The 27,911-nt window shown below is 43.9% G+C and overlaps 1 protein-coding gene across 2 annotated transcripts; it reads right to left on the reverse strand.

Moving 5' to 3' along the window:
- Window positions 1-263: 263 nt before the first annotated feature.
- tasora (transcription activation suppressor a) lies at window positions 264-27,483 on the reverse strand. Of its 2 annotated transcripts, XM_047583708.1 has the most exons (29): window positions 26,985-27,483; window positions 23,631-23,776; window positions 22,884-22,976; window positions 22,038-22,110; window positions 21,816-21,907; window positions 20,714-20,845; window positions 20,400-20,530; window positions 19,503-19,534; window positions 19,304-19,409; window positions 18,251-18,354; window positions 17,725-17,828; window positions 17,093-17,165; window positions 16,282-16,356; window positions 15,872-16,068; window positions 15,505-15,792; window positions 14,506-14,689; window positions 14,082-14,210; window positions 13,756-13,910; window positions 12,954-13,125; window positions 11,823-12,338; window positions 10,325-11,568; window positions 9,277-9,399; window positions 7,963-8,122; window positions 7,702-7,810; window positions 6,178-6,353; window positions 5,921-6,070; window positions 4,132-4,903; window positions 3,502-3,538; window positions 2,158-2,301 (listed from the first exon to the last, which is right to left on the reverse strand). In XM_047583708.1, exons 1-28 carry the CDS (start codon window positions 27,256-27,258, stop codon window positions 3,526-3,528), a joined length of 5,823 nt encoding a protein of 1,940 aa, XP_047439664.1. In that variant the 5' UTR covers window positions 27,259-27,483; the 3' UTR covers window positions 2,158-2,301; window positions 3,502-3,525. The 2 variants fall into 2 exon arrangements, with proteins under 2 accessions (XP_047439663.1, XP_047439664.1); XM_047583707.1 differs by lacking the exon at window positions 3,502-3,538 and having other exon boundaries at window positions 264-2,301; window positions 26,985-27,482.
- Between the last annotated feature and the right edge of the window lie 428 nt (window positions 27,484-27,911).

A 27,911-nucleotide genomic window follows, 5' to 3' on the forward strand; every position in this document is an offset into this window, starting at 1 on the left:
TTGTTTTCGATCAAAACCAAAGTCAGACTAAACAACAACAGTTAATGTTTTGTAGTGGACGGCTGAGGTTCTTTGTCATAAATGTAAATAATTAAGTTTAGTCTGACATTAAAATGTCTTTCTCTGTTAATCCGTGTGCTGCGTCCGTACTTTACGGCACTCGAGATCAGATCACAGGATGTCACATGTCAGTACCAGGTCTGAACGGAGCTCGATCCTCCAAACTGCACTAGTTCAACCAGAGACGGAGGCAAAGAAGTGTCTCGTTTGTGCAGGCAGTTTTAATACAAAAACCTGTTGTAAAAAAAAAAAAGAAACAACAACAACATAGAAAATGATTTTCAAGTTAAAACCAGTTACAGAGTCTCAACCTACATACAACAGACTCAACACAGGGTAGCAAACCAAACGTTCAGTACAAAAAAAATAATGTCTTTTTACAAGATATAAACAGTGTCCACTGGAAGACGTTTAAGGCAGTCTGTCTTTTTTTTTTTGTTTTTCTCACAGTGTCAGCTCCCACAAATAACGTCGTCGCTGTAGAAAACGCCTTTAAGAAATAAGAAAAATTTACTTCTGTGTCGGAAAAGAAAAGAAACTCTCTCCTTTCCCGGAGAAATGAACTGTCTGGGTTTTGGTGCATTCATGAAAGCTGGGAATTGAAGAGCAGTGCACGGTAATAAAAGAGAAGTCCTACTAAAAAGCTCCTGAACAGATTAAACCTGAACACCAGAAATTAACATATGTACATCTCAGTGTGAATCTGCTTCTTTTTCTCTTGTCTAAATTTAAATAAACTATCGTGGTCATTTTTTTTTTTTTGTGTTTTTTTTTTTATTAAATCTCCTGTGTACGTCTAAAAGCTGCGAAACCACCTCGTCTCTCAACGAAATTAAACCGGTTTCTACAATGAGGCCCAACACACTGCAAGCACACAAACTTCTATGAGGACTCAGTCTGCAGAGTTTTAATAAAAACTAACCAAGGGATCATTTTCAGTTAAACTGAACTGAAGCGATGCTCATATATTTGATCTAGTTTCAGGGACATTTTCCTGTTCTTTGACATTTCAGTCACTCAAGGGTTCACAAGAAATTACAAGATTGTCAGAAAATATCTGGCTGAGAAACAAGGTGAGTCAGTGAAGCCAACAAATGTTTGTCAATGAAGATGTGTGACAGTCGCAGCTAATGTTGATTTCTGTTGTGTCGAAAATGAATCAAATAATCAGTTACCATGACAACTTCCCAAAACGCTGCTTTTAACCTCTTAATTGTGAAGATTTAAAGCTTTTTAAATCTGAAACTGACCAAGTCTCAAAGGGTTCATGTGGGAAAAAAACAACATTTTTCAGATAATAATTTTTTTCCCACACATCTTTTCAGTTTGTGATTAACCATTTAGCAGAACTCGTTCTTTAAATCCTTAAAACATGGATCAGATTTAAAGCCACGGTGTCACACATTTGTCTCCCTGTTGTGGCGTTTCAAGCAGCTACACAAACACTGTGTAACAAATGTCTCCTGATGTGACGTAGCTGAGCTAAAGGAACCTGCTCTAAACGTCCTGATTAACATTCTTTTGAACCCGTTGTTTAGGAGCACGTAAATCGTGTTTTTCTTATTTTAAATCCAACATCAGCTCTTTCCTAACTTAAATATAATATGAAACAACTAGAGCCGAGTTTGTATTTTAAAGTTAATGAACCCTGAGTGAGTGAAACATCCAGACTCACAGAGAAGCTCTGGAGCTGCAGTGTGGCGCCACATTGTCATCCTGTCTTCCGTCTGGTTCTGTTGTACCGTTTTCTACCTGTTCAGCTGACGTTACATCCCATTGAAGCCGCCCCCTCGCTGGCCCCCCCTGTACCTGCCGCTGCCCTGACCTGCAGAGCTGTGGTACCCTCCCAGCAGCCTCGACCCGCTCAAGTCCCTGCCGGTTGGCTGGAAGCCCCAGACCAGGGTGGCGGCACCTGCGGGGCCCAAACCACCCTGCCAGACGGGCGCGGGCCCCAGGAGCCCCCTTATCCCCCCCAGGGAGGCCAGGGGTCCCAGCATGGGGCCTGCAGAGAAATGCTGGCTGTGGAGCGGAGGCAGGTGTGGAGGCTGCAGGAGGCCGACGCCCCGCGGCTGCTGGCTCTGGGGATGGAGGTGGGGGAGCGACGACGGTCTCGGCTGCTGCAGGTGTCGCTGCCGGTCCGTCGCCGTGGTGACACTTCCTGCTACCTTGGTAGCAGCAGCTGAGGTGTTGGCCGGCGTCGGTGATGCTCCCTCTTCTCTTAGCGGCTGTTCCTGTGTCTCTCTGCGGGAGGGACACACACACAGGAAGTCACGGAAACAATCTGGGTGGAGGGTTGATGGTAGAGACAAACGTCGGGACACTGTCCAGTTAAAGATGTAATTTAATCATCCCGGTCACAGTGTATCTAGAAAACAAGCTGAAACCAAGACAAGTGGAGTTGCTGAGTTTCATGCAGACGTTTAACAAAGTCTTCACTTTTACATGTCTTTTTATCTGTGACCTGAAAGTCACATGACTAGAGTACATGAACACACTGAAGTAGTCCAGTCATCATTCTTTCAGATTTGTTTTTGTGGAGATATTTTACTCTTCTTGCAGCTGTTTGTGTTCGTGTAGTATTTGATAACTCTAATAACGCCCACCATGTTTCTATTATAAAATAAGTATCTATTCTTGGTGCCAACAAAATGGCTTGAATCGTGTGGCTTTTAGCGTTCACTTAATGTAAGTTTGGCATAATATTCACCAATCAGCCATAACATTATGACTCCTGCCATTGTCTCCATGACCATGTCTCTGGTTCTTCTCCTTCACTGGATCACTGCTGACCAGGAAAACCCCTCAAGAGCTGCAGTTCTGGAGATGATGTGACCCACTCATCGAGCCATCACAGTTTGGTTCTTGTCAAAGTCTCTCACATCCTTCCACTTCAACACTTTCCTGCTTCCAACATCAGCTTCCAGGACAAAATGTTCAACTTGATGTATCCCTCCCACTGACAGGAGCCAGATAATTATAATGGTCATAATGTTATGGCAGAGATGTTCGCTCTTTTTCAGGCACATTTAAAGAAACAGACACAACAACAAACCAGATTAACATGTAGTGCAATAAGCATAGAGGGCATACAACGAGGAGATTAACAGATTTTAAAGCAACATTATGAAACTATTTCAGTTTAAAACAGCGGCTCTGATGGACTGAGCCCCCCCCCCGATGGTTTATGTAGGTCAGGCTAATCTGGTTGTTGGCTACAACTGCTAACAGGTTGTGCTCCACCTCTCGTCTCAACACGCTGAGCAGCACAGGAAGGAGAAGCAGAAGCCAGTGACGTGTGCTAAGCTAGACGGCCTGAAAACAGCACATACGGTATAAAACCAGGAGCTGGAACAGAGCAGGGCGCAGTCTGAGACATTCAGGGACACTCGGAAAGATAAATCTGAGAACAGCAGCGCAGCGGCAACAGAAAACGACACTTACCACAGGGCTGGACGTCCACACATGTCAGTATCTGTTGCTGTGGACAGTGAAATGACTGGTTTGTATTTGGGTGATTATTTTGTGTTTCGTCTTATTTTGTATTTTGTGTGTATTTGGAGTTCCCTCGAAACCAAGCAGAAATCAATATCGGTATCAGAGAGGTCAAATCAACATCAGTTTGAGTCGCAAAATTGACTTCTTTGCACCAGGAGCCTGTAATAATCACCTTTGGCCACAGAGGCCGCTGTTCCCACCTCTAAACAAAAGTTAAATAGTGGTTTAATTTAAAGTTCTTGGGAGATGAGGTAAAATCTGCTCAGTTTCACAGCGTAAAAGAAAAACTCAAGGCCCTAAGTGTGTAATAAATGTCACCAATGCTCTCCAATCTTGTAATAGAATGTAATGCCATGTTTGTCTGAGGAAAATAAATACACAAACAACAGTTATACTTGCCATAAAGTTAAAGTTCTACGTTTGAATTATTCGTACTATTTATGACTTTTTTTCTTGGTAACATCTTTGCTGGTGAGTGATTATAACAGTGATTATGAACCAGGGTTCATGTCTCAGGATGTTAAAGACACAGATTCCATCACATTTCTAATAAAGTGTAGCTTTTGTTCGACTTACCTCGACCTGTGTCCTGCTGCAGGACACGCCGTGTTGGCGGAGGACGTCGCTTCCTGCTGAGCTGCTTTTGAAAATCTCAACTCTCCCTGTCGATCTGAGTTCGTGTCTCTCTGGTCGCTGGTGGAGTTCGTCCGATGGGAAAAAAGAGCGGACGCGTCTCCCGTCATCATCAGCAGAGAGCCGTCCCGACGCCCTCTCCTCCTGTGTCCCTCAGCGGGACGGTTGTCTCTGTCCTCCTCCTGCTCCATCCGCTCTGGCTGCAGCACAGAGTGAATTAACTCCAGAGTGGCCGACACCGCTTCCCTGCCCTGAGTGAGTTGGACTGAGGAGGTGGGACGTCCCTGAGCCAGAGGAGGGGAGGTGGGACGTCCCTGAGCCAGAGGAGGGGAGGTGGGACGGCTGCCTGGACAGACGGGGTGAGGGAGGAAGCCTTCGAGCTCTGCCTGAGACTCCAACTTCTGCTTCTGCTGCTGAAGGTTGTGCAGCTGAGCCTGACGCTCGGCCCGGAGCTGAGAGATGGCCAGACGCAGGACCTCGAAGTCCGTCTCCGAGTGGTGCGGCGCCCCGTCCTTACAGAAGGAGTCCGGGACGAGCTGGTCGGACGTGTGGGGGAGAGAGGAGGGGAGGTCAGAGCTGGGCTGAGGGGGGAGGTGCTGTGGTTGGCTGCTGCCGGAGGAGGAGGAGGAGAGGGAGGGGAGGTGCTCTGGGAAGATGGAGGGAGATCGATCAGAGCCAGACACAGAGTCCCCGTGACTCAACTGTCTGCTGAGACCTGAGGACAGAGGACAGCGCTGAATAAAGGCACGCGGGGACAATGGCACAGGACGAGAGACGGCAGAAGAAAATACAGTGGGACAGGGGGAGAGACAGGAGGACAGGGGGAGAGGTATTAAGAAAGAATGAGAGACAGGAGAAGAAAATACAGGAGGACAGGATGAGAGGCAGTGGAACAGAATGAGAGACGGGGAGAGACAGGAGGACAGGATGAGAGGCAGTAGGACAGAATGAGAGACAGAATGAGAGACAGTAGGACAGGATGAGCAAAAGGAGAAGAAAAGACAGCAGGACAGAATGAGTGACATTAGGACAGGGGGAGAGGTATTAAGACAGAATGGGAGACAGTGGGACAGGATAAGAGACAGGAGGACAGAATGAGAGACAGTAAAAAAAAAGTAGGGCAGAATCAGAGACGGGAGGACAGGATGAGAGACATTAAGACAAGATGAAAGATAGGAAAAGAAAAGACAGGAGGACAGATGACTGACATCAGGACAGGGGGAGAGGCAGTAGGAAAGAATGAGAGACAGTGGGACAGAATGAGAGTCGGGATGAGAGACAGGAGAAGAAAATACATGAGGACAGGATGAGAGACAGTGGGACAGGGTGAGAGACAGGAGAAGAAAAGACAGGAGGACAGGATGAGAGACAGGAGGACAGGGGGAGAGATATGAGAAGAAAAGACAGGAGGACAGGGGGAGAGATAGAATGAGAGACAGTAGGACAAGCAGAATGAGAGACAGGATGAGAGACATTAAGGCAAGATGAAAGATAGGAAAAGAAAAGACAGTAGGACAGAATGAGTGACAATAGGACAGGGGGACAGGATGAGAGACAGGAGGACAGGATGGAAGACAGTAGAGGAAAAGACAGTAGAACAGGATGAGAGACATTAGGACAGGATGAGACACGGTAGGACAGGATGAGAGACATTAGGACAGGATGAGACACGGTAGGACAGGATGAGAGACATCAGAAATGAGGGACAAAGAGTTGAGGAGGACATACTGACCTTTAGGAGCCAACAGATCGTCTATGATTGGCTGCTTGTCCTTGATGTCATGGCAACCAACCAGTCTGGTGAAGTTGTGCAGAATGTCCTCAATACCAGCCACAATGATTCCTCCACTGGAATAGGCGGAGAACTTCTCACAACCGTCCTCTGATTTAAAATAAGGGACGAGGGAGTCAGATCAGTAATTCATTCACACCCATGGAGACATGTCGGTGTTAGAGTTGATGAAGAACCTGCGGAGGACACGTTCGTACCCGTGAGGAAGACGGTGTGTCGGTACTGAGTGTATCGGGCCTGGAGCTCGATGAGACAGTCCAGGTCTGGGGAGTGATTGTTCATGTCACAGTGGTGATATGGGAGGAACTCTACAATCTGCCTCTTCTGATAAACCGACAGCAAATCCAGCAGGTTCGCTGCATCCCTCCTGAACCTGACAGACGGACGGACAGAGACAGACAGAGACGGACAGAGATGGACAGAGACAGACAGAGATTAACCCACCTACATTCAAACCTCATATACTCCTCATCGGAGCTGCAGGATGTATTAGAGTCTATGTTCAGCACTTTTCTTTAAACACTGGAACTGACCTAAACTAGTTATTCACCAAGTTGTTATAATAGTTGGAGAAAGTAACATGTAGTTTGAAACGACCAATATCTCAACACTTACACATTAAAAAGAACTGAGAAAAATCATACAATTTGGTATCACATCAAAATAAAAACCAGCTCAAAGCGGTTACAGATGGTTACACCTGAAAGTATAATGTGCCTGCAAACGTGTCCCCAGCCAGCACTTGAGATCTGATCTGTTCTTCTGTTTGCAAAGTCGTAAACACTAGCTGCGTTTTTCCATTACAAAAAAACAACTGCACTTTGTACGTGTTTCCGCTGAAAGGCGTTTTCCGAATGAGCTGTAACTCTCGTAAAGTCTCATCTCGTGATATCCCATAATTCTCTTAAAATTCTCGACACCCAAGACTTCACTTTGAGGAAATGGACTTCAAATCAACTGGTCACATGACCCCCTGTGTCATATTTGCCAATATGTTTGACACAATCGCACCCATGTCCCATATTAAATACTGTCATTTGTTATCTCTAGTTCAGACTTATTTCTTATATGTCTAGTTAACAAGAGCAACACTTTAACAGGTTCTTGTTACTAATGACCAGACATCACTTCTGTCTTCTCAGGTGATTGTTTATAATAGTGGATGTGTGTGTTTTGAATGAATGATGAGTTAAACTCTTCTTCCACAGATCACCCCTGTTTATTAGATGGTCTTTAAAGTGACCCAGGACTCGTTGTGTGTTCACACTAAGTTAAGTCAAATAAATCCCAGATCACATCTGGTCAGTGGAATATGTTCATACTTTAAGATGGTTATTTGTGATCTGATGTTAATATGAGGTCTGAACAGGGCTTCAATGTGTTTTTATTTTCCCAAGTCATTATGTTCCATGTTGATAAACTCCTACCCATAAAGACAGAGCGCTGTAACAAAATCAAAGGGGGCTTCAATAAAATATTAGTTGAGGAGTGTGCACAGTTGAAGTTCTGACATTAATGATTTTGGTCTTTTACATCACAAAAACCTGGCATTTAACAGGGGTGAGTCGACTTTTCATATCCACTGTATGAACCGTGTGCAGGAATGTAGTGACACCATCAGGAAATAAAAGACAGACAACTGTGCAAAGACGTCGAGACTAATAAAGTCAAATTACTGATTAAGTTTAGGCTCAAACTATAGATTTAGTTAGAAACGGTACCTGGATTGTTCTTTCAGCTTTTTGTGGGTTTTGCAGTGAATCTTCCACCTCCACACACTGTCCAGAGAACTGTGCTGTTCCAGGAACATCAGCAGAGCAGCAAGTCGATCTGCAGAGCGTCGTCACAATAATCAGAAGAAACAACCGTGATGTATTCCTCTCATAAATCACACAGGAACAGTGTTAGGACAGATTTTTTTTAAAATTAAATCCATCCAGTGACACACTGTTATTGGTTTTGGTTCCTAATCGCAGACTCACCGTGACTGATGACGTCAGGATTGAGGATCAGCTCGTCTGAGACGACGCAGCCTCCGGAGACAAACAGCTCGTTGTAGCTGTTGTTCTTGATGTCGTCCAGAGTGTCGATTCCCACGAACGCCACGGACGAGTGTCGCTTCAGAGACACCAGGCCTGGGATCTGACAGACACACAAACACACAGACAGACGATGGGAAACACCGGGTTGGTTTAATAGTAATAAATAAATCATTATAGGACATGATTCAACCAACACATAGAGCAAAAATAGGATGGACGGTCCTTCAGCCAATCAGAAGAATCTTTTTAAAATCAACTCGTCAGTCATTAGATCTTCATCATCCAAAGGTTTTAACTTGCAGAGGTCAAGATTTAGGGGTAACAAATTATGAGCATGCAGCTTTTCCCATCTATAAAACTTAAATAAAATCATTGAACTGCTCTATTACAGTGTTTTTTCTCTTGGTCACTTATCCACATACTCATGTTTCATTTGTTTCATTCAGAGTGATGTGTTTATTTTACTTTTTCCTCAGAAAAATGAGCAAGTACATCGACCTCCAAGACACACGCCTCCCTCTATTCTGTTGCTCTTTAGTCAACTATCAGAATTAAGGCGTTTTATTTCTTTTAAACCAGCTCATAAGGGCATCCTGCATCTCCTTGCACTTAATACCATTTTGTTATCTTTGCCTTTTGTTCATTTTTAATTGGGCAAAACAACATAAATCCACATCCACAGTGACAAAGGGTGAGTTGTGGACATAAGTGGTGTGAGGACACCGACTGTGGGAGCAGGATGGCGTCACCCGTCTCACAGCAGATGTTAGAGCTCATCAGACGGCCCCGAGGGGCGTTCAGGTACGACTGGTTTGCATCAGTGCCACTAGGGCCCAACTCAATTAGTATTTATCCATGAAGGTTAGTCAGTCAGTCAGTCGCCCAGGTCATGGCGTGTACAGTTACAAGATTTCAAACCGTAGTGAACACAACAGTTTACAGTCGTGTTTATGCTGAAATGTATAAAATTGGGCACAAATACTTTTCAGCCTCACTGTTTTCTACCTGTAGTCTGGATGTTTGATCAAACTGAACACTTTGTTCATTCACAGAACTGGTACACAAGCCAAACTCCCAATGCTTTTCCTAAAACACGTTTTTTTAATGCAAATAACAATAACCAATAACCAATGTTATTAATTACCAATAACAAACCTGTTGCAAACCACATCATCCAGCCCGTTAGGACTGTGGTATGTAAGTGTAAAAGCATCTTCAGGGTCCAGATACTCATCAGTGTGTAGAAGTAAATACCTTGTGTACGTGTCCTGCTATGTCCTTGTTCTTGATGATGACCAGCAGTCGACTGTCTGACGTCTCTTGGTTCAAAAAGGAAACAGGACTCTGCTCCACGTTGCCCTGCTTTAACAGGTGATCCTGCAAAATGACAGTATGGACACAATGTTTAACCCTCTTATTATTACACTAATAATACATAGTCATACTACTTTAAATTGTACTCTAGAATTTGTACTAGTTTTTACTGTGGACATGTGACACTGTATAGGTATTTTTTTTATGTATACGTTTAGGAAAAAAACATTTAAAATAAATAAAATACATATAACCATTTGTTAACTTTGCATTTTCTTCATTTAAATCCATTATATTTTTGATGTAAAATTAACTTGTCATTTAAAAACACGAATGAATGTGGACGTGTACTGTGCACACTGAACCTAATAGACTGAGGTATAGAGCACTAGGCTACTCTGGGACCATGTTTACAAGTATTTGTTAATTTTAAAAGATCAACTTGATTCAAATTTTGTTTTAGACAGGAAACCATATATGCGCCCTAGAAGATCATTTACTGCTGATACATTACAGCAAATGGAAACACGCTGATATATATTTCATCTAGTACAATATTAATATACTTTATTTAAACTGATAATTAATTAATAATAATGTTATTATCACGGTATAAACATCAGGCGATGAATTTTAAAATGCATAAGTTGGATATGCTTCGTCTTGTCTCCATTTAAAAATGTTTTGAGAGAAAAAAAATGTATTTGCCACTTTTTAAAAAAAACAAAAAAACATTCAAATCATTTTTATGTCATAATTCATGCAACAGATATTATAAGAATATATGCAACAGATATAAAATAAATCTATAATTATTGATAATTTTCAAAAGTCACATTCCTGAAATTATTTTATCAAGGGTTTTAAATACCGTTTTTGCCGTTTTTTTAAATTAACGTAAATAATAACAGACGTCCATATGCGTCTCGCCCTCCCTGCTCATCCCCTGATTATCAATCAGCGTGAACGGAGACGTCCCACAAGTTACCTTGACGTCTTCGTAGACCTGGTCTCCTGGCTCGGTGCAGTGGAGGTAGAACTGCAGGGAGTTCTTCTTGATGTCTTTGATGATCTCCACCAGGTTGTTGAACACCTCTGGCTGCAGCTGGCTGATCAGGGAGGTCAGGGCTGTGGCCGGCGGCGCGGGGACGGCGCCTGGGACGGAGGCGGACGTGGAGCTGGAGACGGGCTCCGAGGGAGAGAGGGCGTGGGGAGAGTCCGTCCAAGTCTTAGAGACACCGCCGAACCCTGAGAGACTCGCATCGCGGCTCGTAGCTTGACCTTCCGCGCCGTCAGTGCAGTGTCCAGCCCTGGCGGTGTTTTGTGTCACAGAATGACTTCGTTGTGGTTTCCACTGGGACTGAGCTGATGTGTTAGGGGAACAGGGGACGTCCGTGTTGGGCAACTGGTAGACAGAGCTGGACGCGGAGGTAGGAACGGAAAAAGATACGTAAGAAGTTGGAGAACTTCTGCAGTTTGTTGCGTCCGGCTGCCACGCTTCAGTTTTTTTTTGCCCGTCGGCGGCCGTCTGTCCACCGAACGGAGCGGGGACCTCGTCCTCCGCGTCCGTTTTAGCGTTAGCTGCTCGGACGCTGGCCACGAAAGCGCTGACCGTGTTAGCCAACGTGCTGTCGGCGCTAGTCCGGCTCGCGTCGGGCTTCTGGCGAGGCCACGTGTCCTCAAACTCCGTCAGCATGTTGTTAATGTTGTCCTGCAGTGAGCTCACGTAGTCGTGCACTGCGGGACAGGGGTTGTAGAAAGACACGTACTGTGAGAACGGGGCCACGGAGACGTACGGGAGCGTGTGCTGCGGCGCGGCGGCGTCCGGGTTTAAAGTGGAGTGCGGCGACTGCGGGAAGCTGTAGTGGACGCTCTCCTCCTGCAGGAGGAGCTGCACGTCAGAGGAGAAGTCGCCCAGATGTTGGTCGACGATGCTGTCGATGTCTCTGCGGGGACACGCGGCAGTGGAGGAGACGGAAGGGGAAAACAAAGAAACCCCGACCTGTTCCTTCACTTTCCCCCTTTGCTCCATTTCAGTAGATGAATCTGTCACCTCCCCCTTGGTTTGTCCTTTCTCAGCTGCCTGTTTCTCTTGCTCGTTCTTCAAAAGTGAGTCAGCGGGAGGTGGCGAGGAGTTAGTCCTCCGCTGTGGAGCTGATGCGTTGGATGGACGGTTGGATAAATAAATAGATGGGTTCCCCTGAGATTTCTGTTCCTTGTAAATGGAAACTCCTGAAGGAGGGAGACTTGTGTTAGACTGAACGACTAAAGAAGCATTTATTTATTTTTGTTTTTTTTACAGTACCTAACTATTATGTGAACTGAGGTGGAAAAGAAACTGGGCCAAACTTGAATACTAAGCTCTGTGTGTAAAGTGGCAGACCCACACAACAGATTATCCAAGACAAATATCATATATATATATATATATTCAAACTGCATAAAAGTCTAAAATGAAGAAATGATTCAGTAGAAAGTGGGGTTACCTGCAAACTCCCTGGAGGACTCTGGTGCCAACTGTTCCTCGTTAGCACCACTTTGGTTCTTATTAAGCGGGATGAGCTCATTAGGCTCCAGGGGCTGGCAGCGTGAGAAAGAAGGGGGAGGGCTGGTTTTAGGGAACACACACAGGGAAGAGGACGTTGCTAGGGGAGCGGGCTGCGGAGACGGGGGCCTGAAGGGAGACTGGGGGGGGCTGGGCTCCGGGGACGGGCACTGAGACGGGGACGGTGGGGGGCTGGGCTCTGGAGATGGACACTGGGACGGGGAAGGCGGCGGGCTGGGGTCAGGTGACGGGCACTGGGATAGGGAGGGAGGGGAGCTGGCCTCGAGGGAGGGACACTGGAAGGGGGAGAGAGGAGGGCTGGGATCAGGAGACAAGGTGGGGCTCTGCCTGGGAGGCTTGGTTGTCGTACTGATGCTTGTTGCCATGGCGAGGTGGTGGAAACGGGGGTCCTGAGGGATGTTCCTGTCGCTGTGGTTGTACCGCTCCGAACACAGACCTGAAGACAGAGTTCAAAGTCAACAGCTGGTTTTCTGCCTAGTCACAATCAAAAAAAAAAACACATCAGCTGATTTTTACACAAGGCCTGAAGTAGACAAAGAGAGTCCAATCAAATCAAACCACTTTCAGGACTTTTTTTTGACAAAATGAATCCTAGAGGTGGACTGTAGGAAAACAGGATCCTATCTGTTCAAGTGTTTCCAACCAGTGTAATGAGACTCAGTAGATCAGGGATTTATCACAGTTTGACCTTCAACACATGTGTTTGTCTGGTTGTCACACCAGATACTAAAAACAACTTTTAAGTGGAAGAGTAGTAGATGTTTTCTGATTCAATATTTGCTCCATGTGGATGTGTTTTTTTTTAGCATCTCAACTTCTGGAAGCTAATATGACACAAACGCTATAAGTGCCAGTTTATTAGGTACACTAATGTAACAATGGCTTGTGAGGGTGAAGTTCATTACTCTAGACTTAATCAGTTCAGTTTTTTCGTTTGCTCTCATATGATATGATGGGATGAATGTTTGTTAATTCACGTGTCCAGAATTAGTCAGTTTTGTCTTTCTGTGTAGCCTGTGTGTCTTGCTGGTTTGCTGGCAGGCAGACAGACCTGTTATGGGGATGAGGACCCACGGGATCTCCCCGTCTTGCCCCTCCTCCTCGTAAACTCCTGCTTTCCTCCCCGTCCCTCCTCTTCCTGCTGCTCCGTGGTGATTCATCTCCCCGCTGTGGGAGCCGGGACTGAATCCCTCCAAACTGCTGACGCTGCCCGCCGTCTGTTCCTACAAACACAATGACCCACAACACCTTTCAACCTCACCTGCTCTATTTCAATGGTTTGTGTTTCATGAAAAAAAAAAACACTTTGCTTGTCCAGATACATTAACAGCACGTTGTAAGAAATAATATACACTGATCAGCCATAACTTTATGACCTATTATGTCCTAATATTGTGTAGAACAGATGCTAAGTGCTAACATGTCAGTGCTGCTTTTCAGTGTCTTCACAAGTTTAGCGCTACAAAACTAAACAACGTGGGTGTTAGCGACCTTTAGCAGCGTTAGCATCACAGCAGGAAGTAACTGGGGTCTTTATGAGAAGTTTCCATGTTCTGTCTGTGGGAATTTCTATTGTAGACATCGTGTTCAAATATGTTGTCATTACCGATTAATCATTTATTGCAGCCTTAATCAACACCAAATTTTTCAAAATGTTTAAACCCGAGTAGTTACTACACTCTGAGCAGTGAGCTGCCATAAAGGAGTTTAAGGACTTTTTGGACATAGCAGGGATTTGAACCCGTGACCTTAACAAACCCGATTCAGCTCATCTAACCACTAGTCCACTGCTTCCCTAAAATATAAAATGACGACGAGGAAAAAAAGACACGATAAGAGATTTTCTGAGTTACCTCCAGCTCCTCCTGCTTCCTCAGGTCAATGTCACAGTTGGGTGGGAGGCCCAGCTTGGTGGCCAGCCTGTCGAACGGAGACGACTCTCTTTGCCGCTCCTCCTGCATGTCTGAAAGGCTCGGATTTGTTAGTCCCCTGGCAGCCAGGTTGAGGCCTATAGGTGCGCAGAGAAAACAATGCAAAAACGCTCTTAACGTGATCAAAACGGGGGATTTTATGAGGATTTGTGATATAAAAGAGTGTTTTAATGTTCAACTGAAATAAGTTGTGGTGTAGGAGGGAGTTGGCGTGTGTTGTCCTGCAGAAAGCCTCCGTGTTGAGTCACCTGTCAGCAGGCTGATGAGTTTGGCTGCTAGTTCAGATCCGTCTTCTCGCAAATCAACGTCCCTCAAACCCACCGAGGCGATCACAGACGCAAAAGACACAGGAGAGGAGGGGATGTGGCTTCCCTCGACTAGGAGCCACAACCAGGAAGAAAACATCACAACAGACAAATCGTTGACTTCAACAATAAAATAAGAACTAACTTGTGTGTTTGGACAAAATGGAAAAAACAAAACAAGAGGAGCCCCAACACTGGACTTTAAGGTCTTGAGCTTAGACACAGTTTACACAGTCGTCATTTGAATGATCCAATATTGACTCATTAAATCCTTGAACTAATCTCTGGAACAAATGACGACTTCGGGTTTAATTTCTTGAAACTTAAATGTCTCTAAACAAGATCATGTTTGTTTGACGACGCCCACCTTGGATTTTGTTGGGTCTCCCGGGTTCCTGCGATGCTTTCAGGAACTTAAGGGCCCTCTCCGCCGTCTCCTGTTCCATTTTCCTCTTCCTTCCTGCCGCCTTCGGTCCTTCTCCTTCCTCCCTCTTGACCTCGTTTTCTGCGTTCCTCTTACAGGTCAAAACGAGGTCGATCAGCTGCTGCATCTGAGCAACGAAGAAAACACGTCAGTTCACTCTGATCGGTGGATCCGCTGAGAGAACCGATGCGGGACAAGAAAACTAGAAAGAGCACAAACGGCAAATTCAAAAGCCTGTTAGAAAGGCAACCAGCCTTTAAGCTAATAGCAGTGCTTCCCGTTCCAGATCCAGCAGTTTGTTGGTTGTGTCTTTGCGTTGTCAAACGTAACGTTTCAGCTCAGACACCTCGTAGTCAATAGTTCTCTGAGGTGTCCCCACCTTTTGCATGGACACTCCTCCTCTACGCTGGACGAAGTTGCTACTCTTGGCTACAGATTTTCTGAATCATTTGTATGTAAATTAATTTCTTAAACTATTTAACTAAGTTATGAATGAGATTTAGAACCACAATATTTTCACTCTGGCTTCTCATCTTTACCTCTCGTGTTTGTGCAGCTCTTCTGTCATCATACTTTTTAAATCCAGTAATGTTTCAGGTCTGACAGTGCTCTCAGAGCTGGAGCAACTTTCATGTCTAATTTCATAATCTGATCTCATGATATCTGTCGTGTAAAACAAGCTTTGTGAGACCACACCAAGAGGACGTGTCAGTTTGATCTGGAGATTTTATGAACCGATATGTTTCAAACCAAAATCGAACCAAAACCAGTATATTCTAACCCAGCCCTACTCCTCACTAGTCCGTACGTAACTGAGCCTGACGTGGGTCCCTATTTATTTATTTATTTATTTATTTTCACATCCAGCAACTTTGCTAAAGATCTCACCACAGACGGACAAACATCAAGCCACCACATCATCGTCCTGATGTTCACTTTCACCTTCTGAGTGTTGCTCTGCCCGTCCCTTGCGTTGGCTGTCGCCTCGTGCCCCGTCTCCTCTCTCTGGCTTCCGCAACTCTTCCTGGGCTTCAGCTCGTGATGCGGCTGCTCCGGGCCACAGTGAGCCTCCACCACCTGCTTGGCCCGGGCCAGCGACAGCAGGTAGAGGCCGGGGCTGTACAGGTACGAGCGCAGGTAGCCGTCCACGTTGGCCCGATGTTTGGGAGAAAACTGGTTTTCCCCTTCCTCCAGTCTGGAGTCGTACTCACCCATGGGGTACTGTCGGACCTGGAGAGATTTAGCTCTGTGTTAAAGTGTTACTTGTGAGTACACAACGGAGGTGTGTCTAAAGAGATGTTGTTCAGACCTTGCCGTCTTTCAAACCAACGAGGTATTCTCGCGCCTGGCGCTCCACGCCCGCTGACAGCTCAGGTGGGGGGTTGGCGCGGGCTTTGACCAGGGCGTGGTGCAGCGCCGGGATGAACTGGTTCAGCCGCGGCATCGCTACGGCCCCAGACATCTGTGACTCCGAGGCGTCATGGGAAGAGGAGGCACGCTGCGGTGCTAAAGATAGAAACAGTGTTAACGTCAACATTCGTACCACGGTGATGTTTTCCAGGTTAAAGCTCTGTTGACATGTTCACGGTTTTTAACGTGGCTCGTTTTAACGTGAAAGTTACAAACCAGTTTTAGTTTTAGATTGTTTCTGGAGCAATCGTTGATAAAACTGACTGTGGAACTTTGAGCAACAAAATGAAACAAACTGAATGCGCTCACTGGATTTGGCGATATCTCTGGTCTCTGGGAACACGAACAAGGCCTGAAGACTCCTCTTCCAGCTCTCGCCTCTCTCTGAAAACACATGAACATCATCATCGTTTGCTCTTTAATGCACCGTTCTATCAAACATAAGTCACTGACATCTAACAACATCTCTTTAGTACAAAAAAAACATACTTTTAACAGTGATATTGTTTAAAGCTAAAAATCCACTGTGTATTTACATTATCTGGTACTAGTTTCACACACAAATATGAACACATCCTATACACCGATCAGCCATAACATTGTGACCACTGAATATCTGGAATCTGATTACACATCAGGCAGCAACTTGAACATTTTGTCAGCCTGTGGGTCCTGTGGGTTGAGGAGAGTGGACTCCATGGCTCCGTGGCCATGGAGTGGGGGGACCTGGTTTGGTCTAGGTGCATTGTCACAAGACAGAAACGGGCAGTGTCACTTACCTCTAGTCTGAGTGGCTTAAATGTTGTGGCTGATCGTGGTATAATTAATGAATTTGTCCATCTGGTTTCTGTATCAACATCTACTCTTTTAGATTTAGATTTTCTGCCACATTTTACAATTTCAAATTTCTTACAGTTAATTGTGTTAAACTGAGATCAAAAACTTGAGCTGGCTTATGGTTGGCCTAACTTGTTGACTTACAGGGAAAAAATGTGAATCAACATTTTACGATTTTATTAATGCATAGTGTGGTTGTTATATTTTAATAATCAAATGTCTTGGCAAATATTATCCCGAACATAATTCACAAGAACCGTCCATCAGTGTAACAATATCATACCAGTGGGTGCGGCCATCTGAACGCTGGACAGGAGGAAGAGAAAGCCTCTCTCTGTGAGTGGAATCACCACAACCTGCAGGAAGAACAGACCACTGTGGATAAACACTTCCCATCTTCATTCCCTTCTAAACCACCTTTTTTTCAAATAAACAAATAACCCCTGTGAAGGTATCACTACTACTTCTAGAACTGATTTGATTCATTAGGAGAAAGAGATCTGCGGTATTTGCACTGTACGTTTCCTCTACGTTCACATCTGTAATGTGTCCTCGCTTTTGTGCAGCTCTTGTCTGATACTCATACTCTCATACTTTTTAAATCCAATCCATCCTCTTCTTTATACGTGTCCTGATGTCAATATCAGATCTTTCACATCAAGACAAATTTCAATGGAATTTTTTTTTTTTTTTTTAAAGAAAGCCTTAAATTTAATCACAATAATGTACAAGTAAACGGCACTAATTGCATTTTAAAATAAAGGTGTGATGTTGTCTGCAGGCAATTGAAGCTTCCAGCTGCTATTTAACAACTTATCTGCTCTGTACATGAATCCCTGCTAATCCTCTATGTAATTCATCCTCCTGTTTTGTCTCATCTTGGCAACTGATTTACAGCGTTAAAAATAAACCCACCACTCTCTTCAGCTCCAGTTCCTGCAGCAGACTCGTCACACTGGTCGTAGAGCGATTCCTGTCAACCGCCTCGAGAAGACTGCAGCAATGTCCATCTCTCACAACTACACACACACACACAAAAAAAAAAGCACTGACGTCACCAATGTTTAGACAATACACCAGTGACAATACAATACCCAGTGAATGGAAAAGGGACGCGTTATTTCCTCATACCTGAAGAGATTTTGCCAACTCAGAGTTAGGGGAGCTCAGATTACTGTTCACAGGGTTTGTCCGAAGACTAAATACTTGTTGCCTAACTTCTATTCATACAGTGTGGTTCCAATACGAGGTTAAAAAAGTAATATAATGTCTATAATGTGCTTCCTCTGGAGTAAAACATATACATATATATATTATAGGGGGCCGCTATATTCTGCTGCTGAGGCCTTATGTCATCTGATCAGATGACATAAGATAGTGGCTGTTTATAACTTCTGCATCATGATGTGCAATGAAAGTCCAAAGGTTAATGTGACCTCACCTTCTTGGCTGCTGCTGTAGAGGTCGTAAGAGAACAGGCTGGATGGGAGGAGCTTGGTGACCTGTTCCAGCGTCAGCAGGTGACTTATTTCCAACTTCTCTGGTCTGAAAGGTGAGATACACACGGAGAAAAGGGGTTGACTGTGGATAAAAGACTCGAGAGACAGATCGTCCTCCAACCATACGTTTCCAAAGACGGTCACAGGTAAAATTGTACGTCATCTGTAAAGATTTGGTAACTAACGTTTTCTCCTTATGTAGCTAAAGATCCCAAATGGATCTAATGATTAACACCGTTAACATGTCATCAATGTTCTTCTGGGAAACCTGGGTCTTGGTATTTATGTGCAAGCCCCAACGGCAACAAAAAGTGGATGTTTCTTACATCCTGGTAGCAGGTTAGTGAAGCACCTGTCCATCCAGGTGATGTAAAAGAAAACAGGATCGATCCATCAGCTCAGATCATGTTCTTCCATGTGTCCCCACGGCCAAGTTCTGTTTTCAGCTTTACAGTTTTGTGTACATGAGTGTGCAGCTACACAGTGCCAAACGAAACAAACTCTGATTCACTGTGTGGTCTGACTCTTCTCTCTTCGGAAGCAGCGTCGATTGCTTCAGCAGTTTGAGCTACAACAGCTCGTCTTTGGTGTCGCTCGTGTTTTTGATCGGTACTGACCACTGCAGACCAGGGACACCTCACAGTCGTCTCTTAAATCCTTCCACTTTAACATTTTGCCTCCTTCTAACATCAACTCTGAGGACCAAATGTTTAACCTGATGCCTGATAGGTCCCACCCACTGACAGGTGGCATAAATGGCATTCACTTCACCTGTGACTAGTCATAATGTTATGGCTGATTAGAGTATCACACAGATATCTACTTATATCTGTAATGTGTTTAACGACTTATAGAAAGCCATTACTATACTTTATATTGTAATTAAGTGTTAATTAATATGAGTGATATTAATTAACACGTACCACTACTTTGCAGCACGTGGGCACATGTTTCAGTTTAGCTCGATCAGTCAGAGAAGCTGGTTTCGTACTCACAGCCTGTGTGGCAAGAAGGGAGGAGAGAAGGAGCGCAGGGAGATCTGGAAGAGAACTCTGTCACCTTTCACCAAATCGCCAGCCCACACTGTGAACTGAGCACGCTCTGAAGGAAAACACCACAAGGAGAGAGGGAGATGAAAGTTCATCAACATCTTGTTGTGTCTTGTGTTTCGATCTGTGACGACCCCGTACTCACCTTTACTCCCGTCCACTGACTGACTGTTCATCCTGCCAGACAACACAAACAACATATTCTTAAGGGCTGCGTTAAAAAACACTAAACAAACACGCGTTTCTATTCAAACTGATCTTCACTGCAAAGATCTGACATCAATTAGAGCTGCAACAAACTGATCTCGGTTTAAAAGAAAATGATGCTACTGTTCAATTCAATCTTCATTTGAAAGATTTGATGATGATTCATAAAATCCACCATGCACCCTTTCAAGAATTTTCACATTAGATCGTGCAAAGAGATGAGTCCAACTCAAAAAGCATCGTCAGACCTTAAAGCTGACAGAATTTAAAACGTATGAAAACAGAGACGAGCTGGACAAAAGAAAATCCTGCAAATCTCCAAAATAAATGACAACAGTAGTTTTGCAAACATCAAAACTAAGCAAAACTTTTTTTTTTTTACTTTTGAAACCAGAACATCTCTGAATAAACTGGATTTATTTTAGTATTTATTTGGTCTTTCTGATAATCCTGTTAATACATTTTGCTCCATTTGAAACAAATCCTAAATAGTTCACAAGATTTATGGACTAACTTCAGTTTTTACTTTCCAGATTAAATCAAAGTCGATTCTAAAGTGTCTTTTGTGGCATCATTAACATTGAGCAGTTTTGTGGAGTTTAAACTAAATTTGTCCTTAAAAAGTGTTTCTTGATATTGTTTCTGTGATAATAATCACAATGAGTCAGACTTAAAAATAATACGTTCACACCTGACATTTGAAATGCGTCTCAAGGTCCGATCACCGTGCGGCGCCAACACCAACATAACTGTGGCGCTGTAGAATATTATAACATCCGCTGTTTCTAATGAATCTCTACCTGCCGTTGGATCAGAACTTGCCAGATCTCCGTACCTGATGGGTGCCAACGGTTTGCTGGGAAGTGGAGAGTCTTTTCCTTTAATCTGAAAGGTGGCGACAGCGTATGGACACACCTGGCGAGGCCGCGACCGCAGCTCATCAAATTCATACTCGTAGAAGTATTGCTGGAATAAACAACAGTTTAATTACTTTTTAAATCTTCACGTTGTTTTGGTCATTAAATAAACATGTGTCAGATAAGAAGGTTCCTGTATGACCGCCCAGTGCCCAAGTACTCTAACCCCTTAGTGTCCTGAAAGTAGACAAACTGAACGCCCCATGTTGTTGTTTTTATTTTGTGCGTGTACCTGTGTGAGTTCGAAGGCGCGGTAGGAGTTGACCGACGTGATTTTGCTGGCGTTCTTGGAGACGTGGCTGTCAAAGCGAGGTGTTGGGTCGAGAAGGTTCTTCATGTTTTCATAGATGCTCTTCACTTTTCCCTGAAACCAAAAACAGAAAGGATGTCAAAAATAGATTATTAGTCTGCGGGTGTGTCCTAAGTAATTTATATTTCACTACACAAAAACTGTCCACTCATGTGTTGGACAATACGTCCACATGTCTGGACGCAGTCTTTCAGGTGAAGAGTCTGTTTTGGCTTTTAGACGACTCAAACGTCATGAGGATGCAGTTAGATGCACTTTATTTTAACCAACTACATCCTCCCGTGCGTATGCGGCTAAACGGTCACAGAGCAGGTTGTTGTAAAGGACGCGCTGCAGCACTGGCAGTCTGAGGTGGACAAAACACAGAAGAGCTGAGACCTAAAGAACGGATCAGATTTAACAGTAAAATACGCCTGGACCGTCCTCACATCAGCGCGTGTGACTAATCTCTACTAGAGCTTGGTTTTAAACAAATCATCTTCCCTTTTCAAATCAATCTCATTACAAAGATTTGATTCTGATTTCTTGCATCCACTTTTAAGAAATCTCACACGACTGGTCGAACATGACTCGTCTCCAGAGAGCGCGACGTGTTTAATCCGCACATGAGGGAGATCTGAAACATAACAGGAGCTCCAGCTCTGGGATCACAGTCAGCCCTGAAAGATCATTTGATTCAACAAGTGTAGACAACAGAGAAGAGCAGAAAAAAAACAGAGATAAATGAAAGATGTGAAACTGGAGGGAAAAAACTCTTGCACCACTAAACTGATGCAGTCGCTTAAAATTGCAAGGAAACAGCAAATTCACTATGTTGATAGCGGAGCATCAGGTGAACCAAGATGGAGGAACGACGTCGTGGACTGAACTTTCTTTTCGAATAGAAGTGGCGCTAGCTCCGTTCATACACTAGCTTTATTTATACGTTCTGCTTGTTTCACTCTCCGTTTACCGCACATTCCTGCCCGTAATAGACGATCTGATAACAGCAGTAATGACAACAACCACCATCAAGCTGATTTACCTTCATCACTTTGAAGATGATGATCTCCCCTGTGGCTCCAGGGGTGAAGGCGTTCATCTGCAGCAGGTCCGAGTACCTGGACAGATACACACCTACACACATTTGCAACAAAATTAGGCTCACGGGTGATTTTACTGCCACCTAAACTGAGTTTATTTTTTGTCTTTGCGACCTCTTTCTTTAGCATCCAACATAGCATCGGTGAGTGTTTGTTCTTCTTACCTTTACTTGGGTTTCCCAGCACCGTTATCCAGCTCTGACTCACCAACAGGCCTTTCTCACAGATCTGGGGCAGCTGCAACAGTGAAGTCATTTAAAAATTAGACGTGAGGCTCACTGACAGATACCTGTTCCTCCTAGAGAGAAGAATTTATTTTCAGAACAAGGAAATAAGTGTCTCTACTGGTACGAAGTGTCTATGCCACAAGATAAATGCCATAAATGGTTATTTGGATATGCTCTCTGTGATCTGATCACAAATAACCGACCGGAAAAAAAAAATATATATATATATATATGTGTGTGTATATATATGTGTGTGTATATATATATATATATATATATATATATATATATATATTTATCACCTTTATAAATATCTGACCTCAAGCTGCTGCTAGAGATCAGTGCCCAACAAAATGTTATTGTAACTTGTGTGCGATGACAATAAGGTTCTTCTTCTAAAAAAAGTTCCAACCACAGTTTGATGTTCTGCATTTAAACAAACACCCACTTAATTATAATAGTGGTCGTCTCTAATGGACCTACACCTATGGCTGTATCAGAACCATGAACAGCTGTTTGTTGGTGCGTCATGAGGTTGGCAGTGTTATTTTTCTCCATCCAACACTCGATGTTTGTTCATACCACTGAACGAATGAGGTCAAATGTGTTTCAGATCACCTCAACATGTGCTCTGAGATCAGCTCCAGTATATGCGTCCTCAGTGAGTTCACATCTGTATCTTGAGCTGGTCACTTGTGATCGGATCCCCAATATAACCAGGTCTCAACTGAGCTGAAACCTCATGATGTCCCAACAATTCATTCAGCTCCGTGTTCAGCTCACCTTGGCAGAGTCAGCTAACAGGAAACAGTAGCTCTCCTCCAGCTCCTTGTCTGTCCTCCCCTCTGTCTTCATCTCCTTCCTCTTCTCCACAAACTGAAACGAGCCCAAACAAGCCATCAATGAACCAATCAATCTCTCACAGCGTATTGCAGTTTGCTTGCAGAATTTCTTGGTTGAAAACAGACTTTCATTTTATTCAAACATAAATACAAACTCTGCAGCCCAGTTTAACAACAATGGGAGTTACCACCGACTGTATAAATAAGGACTATGAGTCCCCACTTCCTTGTACTGACCAAACTGATGTTTTTTTTTAACAGCAAGAGTAGAGTCATGTGAAGCCACATAATTAGAGTAGTTAATATTACACTCTGCTCTACCTCCACCAGTTACAATAAAACATTGAACTATACACTGAACTTATTTTCAAAAACTGTTTTTACAACTCTCACGGTCCCATGGGTCCGCTTTACAGAGGTTGGCATGGCAACTGGTGGTCATCAAATGACTTATCCAGAAAATTAACACGTGAACATGCATCAACGTTATATTAACTACCCAAAATGACAGAAGAAATTCTTGGAAAAAAATCTATTTGACCTGTATTTTAATATTTTAGTTTGGCCCAAGTCCCGTCCACTAACACGGAGGGGGCGGAGCTTATGATCCATACTGCAGCCAGTCACCAGGGGGGGCTCTACTTGCATATATCTAATGGCCACGATTTTCCAACTGCTCATCGCTCACCTCTTTTTCGAGCAGCTCACTGTGGACAAGCCTTGGTTTGCTGTACGTGAAGCAGCCTGAAGAGGTTGTGTCAAGGTAGCTGGAGGTCAGGATAGTCATCATGTCCTCATATTCCCTGGACTCTGTGGAAATGTCCTGGAAGAGAGCTGAAAGAGAGACAAGAAACAAATGTGATGAGTTTTCCAGTTCACTTACACGTGTTCACAAAAGACACACACGGGACTGCAGACAGTGCAGCACATTCGTGAGAGTTAAACATCTATGCAGACAAATGTCTACTCAACCCTGGCTGTCAATCTGTCGTCCTAATCGCTCCAATCTTTTGGTTTCTGCAGAGATTGGCAGATATGTGGTTCATGGCTGAGCTAAGCTTGGTTTACACTCTCACTACGGGTCTACATAGAGGTCAAACTCATTTTAGTTCAGGGGCCACATACAGCCCAATTTGACCTCAAGGAGGCCGGGCCGGTTGCCCAATAGCTTATAACCTGGTAAATAACGACAACTCCAAATGTTTCCCTTTGCTTTAGTGCAAAAAAGTACCGCTACATGTAATGAAAAACTGTGAAACTTCTTATTTTGTCAAAGATTTCCAGCTAATATCTCCAGTGTAATTTTTGCAAATTCATCCCACGGGCCAGATTGGACCCTCTGGCGGGCCGGTTTTGGCCCCCGGGCCTTATGTTTGACACCCCTGAAATAGAGCCTACACTGGTGTAAACATTCATAGTTGGCATTGTTATGTAATACAGCTGCTAAAACGCTAGTTGTGGGTTTATCAGCTGTTTTTATTTCATTTCTTTGCATACTCCAAACAATGCTGAATGCAACTGAGCAGCTCTAGTTGGAAATGGAGCCAAATGTTGATTGATAGATACTTTTACTGAAATCACTGCCACTTTAACAAGATAAGACCTCTTAGTAGATGGTGTACAGGATGCAGAAGGAAGGAAAGCTTTCTGAGCTAGAGAGACGTGGACAAAGAAATACATTTCAACAACACCACAGCTTGTTTGTGTAACCACGATGTGTAGGTAGATTTCTGAAATTCACTTCATTACAAAACTGTTAGATAAGTAGGACTCGGTGCAAACTTCTCAGACAGGGCCTTCACTAAACTACTGCAAAGTCTTGTCTAAAATATGATCAGTTGGTATGTAGGTGATTAAGGAGACAAAAACAAATGCATTATGTCAAATATTCAGTTCTTCTAACAGACAGGGAAGATTTCTAGGATGATACCTTAATGAACTACCCTGAATTAAAATGTTCAGGTACAGGTGAAAGGAAGGACCTCGTCATTGACGTACATTAGGCAGATTGTTCAACGTTTTGTGTCCTCCATCCTTTGGCCTTGAGAGGACCCAACTTAGAAGGACGGCCACACAAAGGAAGCGTCTATTGTTTAGTTACGCGTTTCTCAAAGTCATAAAGTCACACAACACCTTTTTACTCCTTTACTCTGTGCTCTGGTTATTGGGAATAATGGTGCCAATCTTTTATGCTGCTTTTCAGTCTCATGGGTGTGGACGAGGAGCCCGCGAGAGGAGTCGCTAGTCTGCCTCAATTAAAGCGGGAGCGACACAGCCTTTTTAGCAGTGAGTCCTCAGGAGATCAAATAATGTGCGGCAGCTGCCTCCCCCGGTGTGGGAGACGGCCCAGAGGAGCTTCAAACTCCTCAGAAGTGTGTTGTGGACGTGCAGTCACATCAACTGATGACAGGAGCAGACACAGCAGTAGAAGATGTTTTAAAAAACTAGTGTGTTTATAAGTTCCTGAAAGGAATTGACTGTTTCTCCATTTACACTCACAATCAGGAAACAAAACGCACTTTAGAAATGATGAACACGCCTTCAATGTATTTTGTTTTGCGATTGCTTCATAGAGTTGGAACCAAATCGCATTTAACCCATTTGGATGTTTGGGGGGGGGGGGGGGGGGGGGGGCTCAGCCATGAATATAGGTCAGATCAGTGACCTGCTTCTGCTGCTTCTCTAACCACTTGTAAGGAATTTAACGTCAACGTTAACCTCTGTCCATGGGATGTCTGATCAATCTGAAGGGACAATAAACCGCCTCTCAACCTCTTGAACAATAAAACAACATGCATGAGTAGTTACACAAGGAAAAGGAAAATAAAAAAATGAGGTGACGGTGAAAAGCTTAAAACAGAAATAGGTGCCAACTTGCGGCCCACGTATTGTCATTTTAACGCAAAATGAACCATATCGATACAAGCGATATTGTCCATGATAGACGGTGCCAGGATTCATCAGGCTCAAATTGTGAAAGAGTGGTTCAGGGACATGGGACATCATTTTCACACATGGATTGGCCTCCACACAGTTCAGACCTTAACCTCATTGAGACGTTTTTGGGATATGCCGGAGAAGGTTTTGGATGGAAACAAATCTTGTGACACTGCAGAAGCTTCTTATCAAAACAATGCCTGTAATCAAAGCTAAAGATGGTCCACTGAATATTAGTGTGTGACCTATTGTTTTGGTGGTGACTTCTTTATTTTTGACCAGTCAGTGTCTGACGACTGGTGATCGCTGTGTTTAACATCTGATGGAAAGCTGAAGCTTTTACTGTGAAGGGTTTTCAGGGCAAATGAGTTAAGTTGTAGGAGGTTAAATTTGGTGATGACATGAAAATGTTTTTTTAAAAAAAGACACCTTTACACGTGAACATCACATTTCCATAAATATCTATCCTTGTACGGAGCTTGATTAAAGGGAAAAACTAAATATAGTGTCATAACGGGAAGTTTTATCTCATTTTACTGTCAGTTTTCAAAACACAGGAGCAATGAGCACCACTGCCTCAGATGTAAACAAGCTTTAGCAAACCGTCCTAAGAGGGAAAGTACCGTCTAAAACAAAGGCTGAAAACACCTTGTTGTATCTACATATACGTTCGTGAAAATGTTCACTCAACTACCTAGAGAAGTTGAACTAGACTAATTATTTCCCGTGATAAAGTTCGTGATAAATGGCTAACGGCTAGCTATTAGCAGCCTGCCTTGAGCTAGCCGATAGCTCAAACAAGCCACAACTTGTTTGGAGGTTATCCCATTGAATATCTTGATAACAATGGATATAAACACGTTAAGTAGTGGATGCCTGTAGCGTTGTCTCATGAAACCAAGCGTAGACATCTAAATGGCAGCAGATCTGTCCGATAATGGACGTTTTAGCCGTCCGATAATGGAACCTCTCAATTGCCTCCAAAAACTTCACTTGATGGCAACGGCTGAGACTTAAGCTAGATTAAATTATTAAATAAATATTTGTACATGAAGATGTAATTGAAGCATATATTTAAACGCATGAATAAGGCGTGACAACTTACCTCGGTTTTCCTTGGTTTTTTTCGGTATAGGGAACTTGAGGGGCCCCATCGGCATATGCCGGTGGTGGACCATTTGAGGTGCCGAGTTCCTCATCTCCATCCTTCCTGCGGCGGCACTTAGTCTGTCCGCCCAGGGTTGAGGCTCTCTGGTCGGGTACACATCGACCACCTCGACGTCTTGGAGGCTAGCGTTAGCTCCGAGCTCCGAGGCAGCAGCAGACCCCCTCCTCCTCCGCGGACGACCCGCCTCTCTTCGCGGTAGGATGTCGTCCATTGTCGGGACACGGACCGAACCGACTGCGACTTATCCTCCCGACCGTGGCTCCCTCACCGTTTCTCGGTTCGAGTCCCGCGGTGACAACAACGCTCACCTCCCGATCCTGCAGAGGAGGGACTCTGACCAACACACAACCCGCGCCATGTTTCCTGGAGATCAGATCTTCTTCCTCACTGAGATTTAACTGCAGCGGGTTCGTTAAGTGTTGCTCTACCGCCACCTTCAGGAGGCATTTTCCGCTGCCGCTTTAATCTGGTTTCCATGGTAGCTGGATAGAAACAGAAATTGAAAAAAATAATAGAACAAATAGAAGAGGAAAAATGATCAAGTGTTAATCAAAGAAATAAAAAGAGAAAACACATTGAATAAAAACGACCCAAAGAAAACTAAACATTCTTTTTTTAAATGTCTTATCTTCACAAAAAGCTGTGGTATGATCAATGCAGTCCGAAGGGTTAAGCATCCTGTGGAGGCCACCTGGAAAGTAACACAGCTTGTTGTTTCAGAGGAAATTTGAACAACAACAGTAGTCAGTGTCACCAGCGTTATGCCATATATGCACTTTATTGTTAAAGCAGGTTTAAATGCATTAAAAAACTCAAACATTGTTGTTGCACTATACAAAACCAAACAATTAACTTCACATGTTA

The sequence above is a fragment of the Mugil cephalus genome, chromosome 4 (assembly GCF_022458985.1).
Source record: "Mugil cephalus isolate CIBA_MC_2020 chromosome 4, CIBA_Mcephalus_1.1, whole genome shotgun sequence".
NCBI classification, from domain to species: domain Eukaryota; kingdom Metazoa; phylum Chordata; class Actinopteri; order Mugiliformes; family Mugilidae; genus Mugil; species Mugil cephalus.

What these genes read in the sequence shown, in the direction of transcription:
- tasora (XM_047583707.1), bottom strand. Translation starts at nt 27,258, where the DNA reads ATGGACGACATCCTACCGCGAAGAGAGGCGGGTCGTCCGCGGAGGAGG. An exon ending in GCTGGGAAACCCAAGTAAAG is followed by an intron (nt 21,908 to 22,037) that starts GTAAGAAGAACA and finishes AAATGTGTGTAG; the next exon opens with GTGTGTATCTGTCCAGGTAC. An exon ending in GCGCCTTCGAACTCACACAG is followed by an intron (nt 20,531 to 20,713) that starts GTACACGCACAA and finishes TGTTTATTCCAG; the next exon opens with CAATACTTCTACGAGTATGA.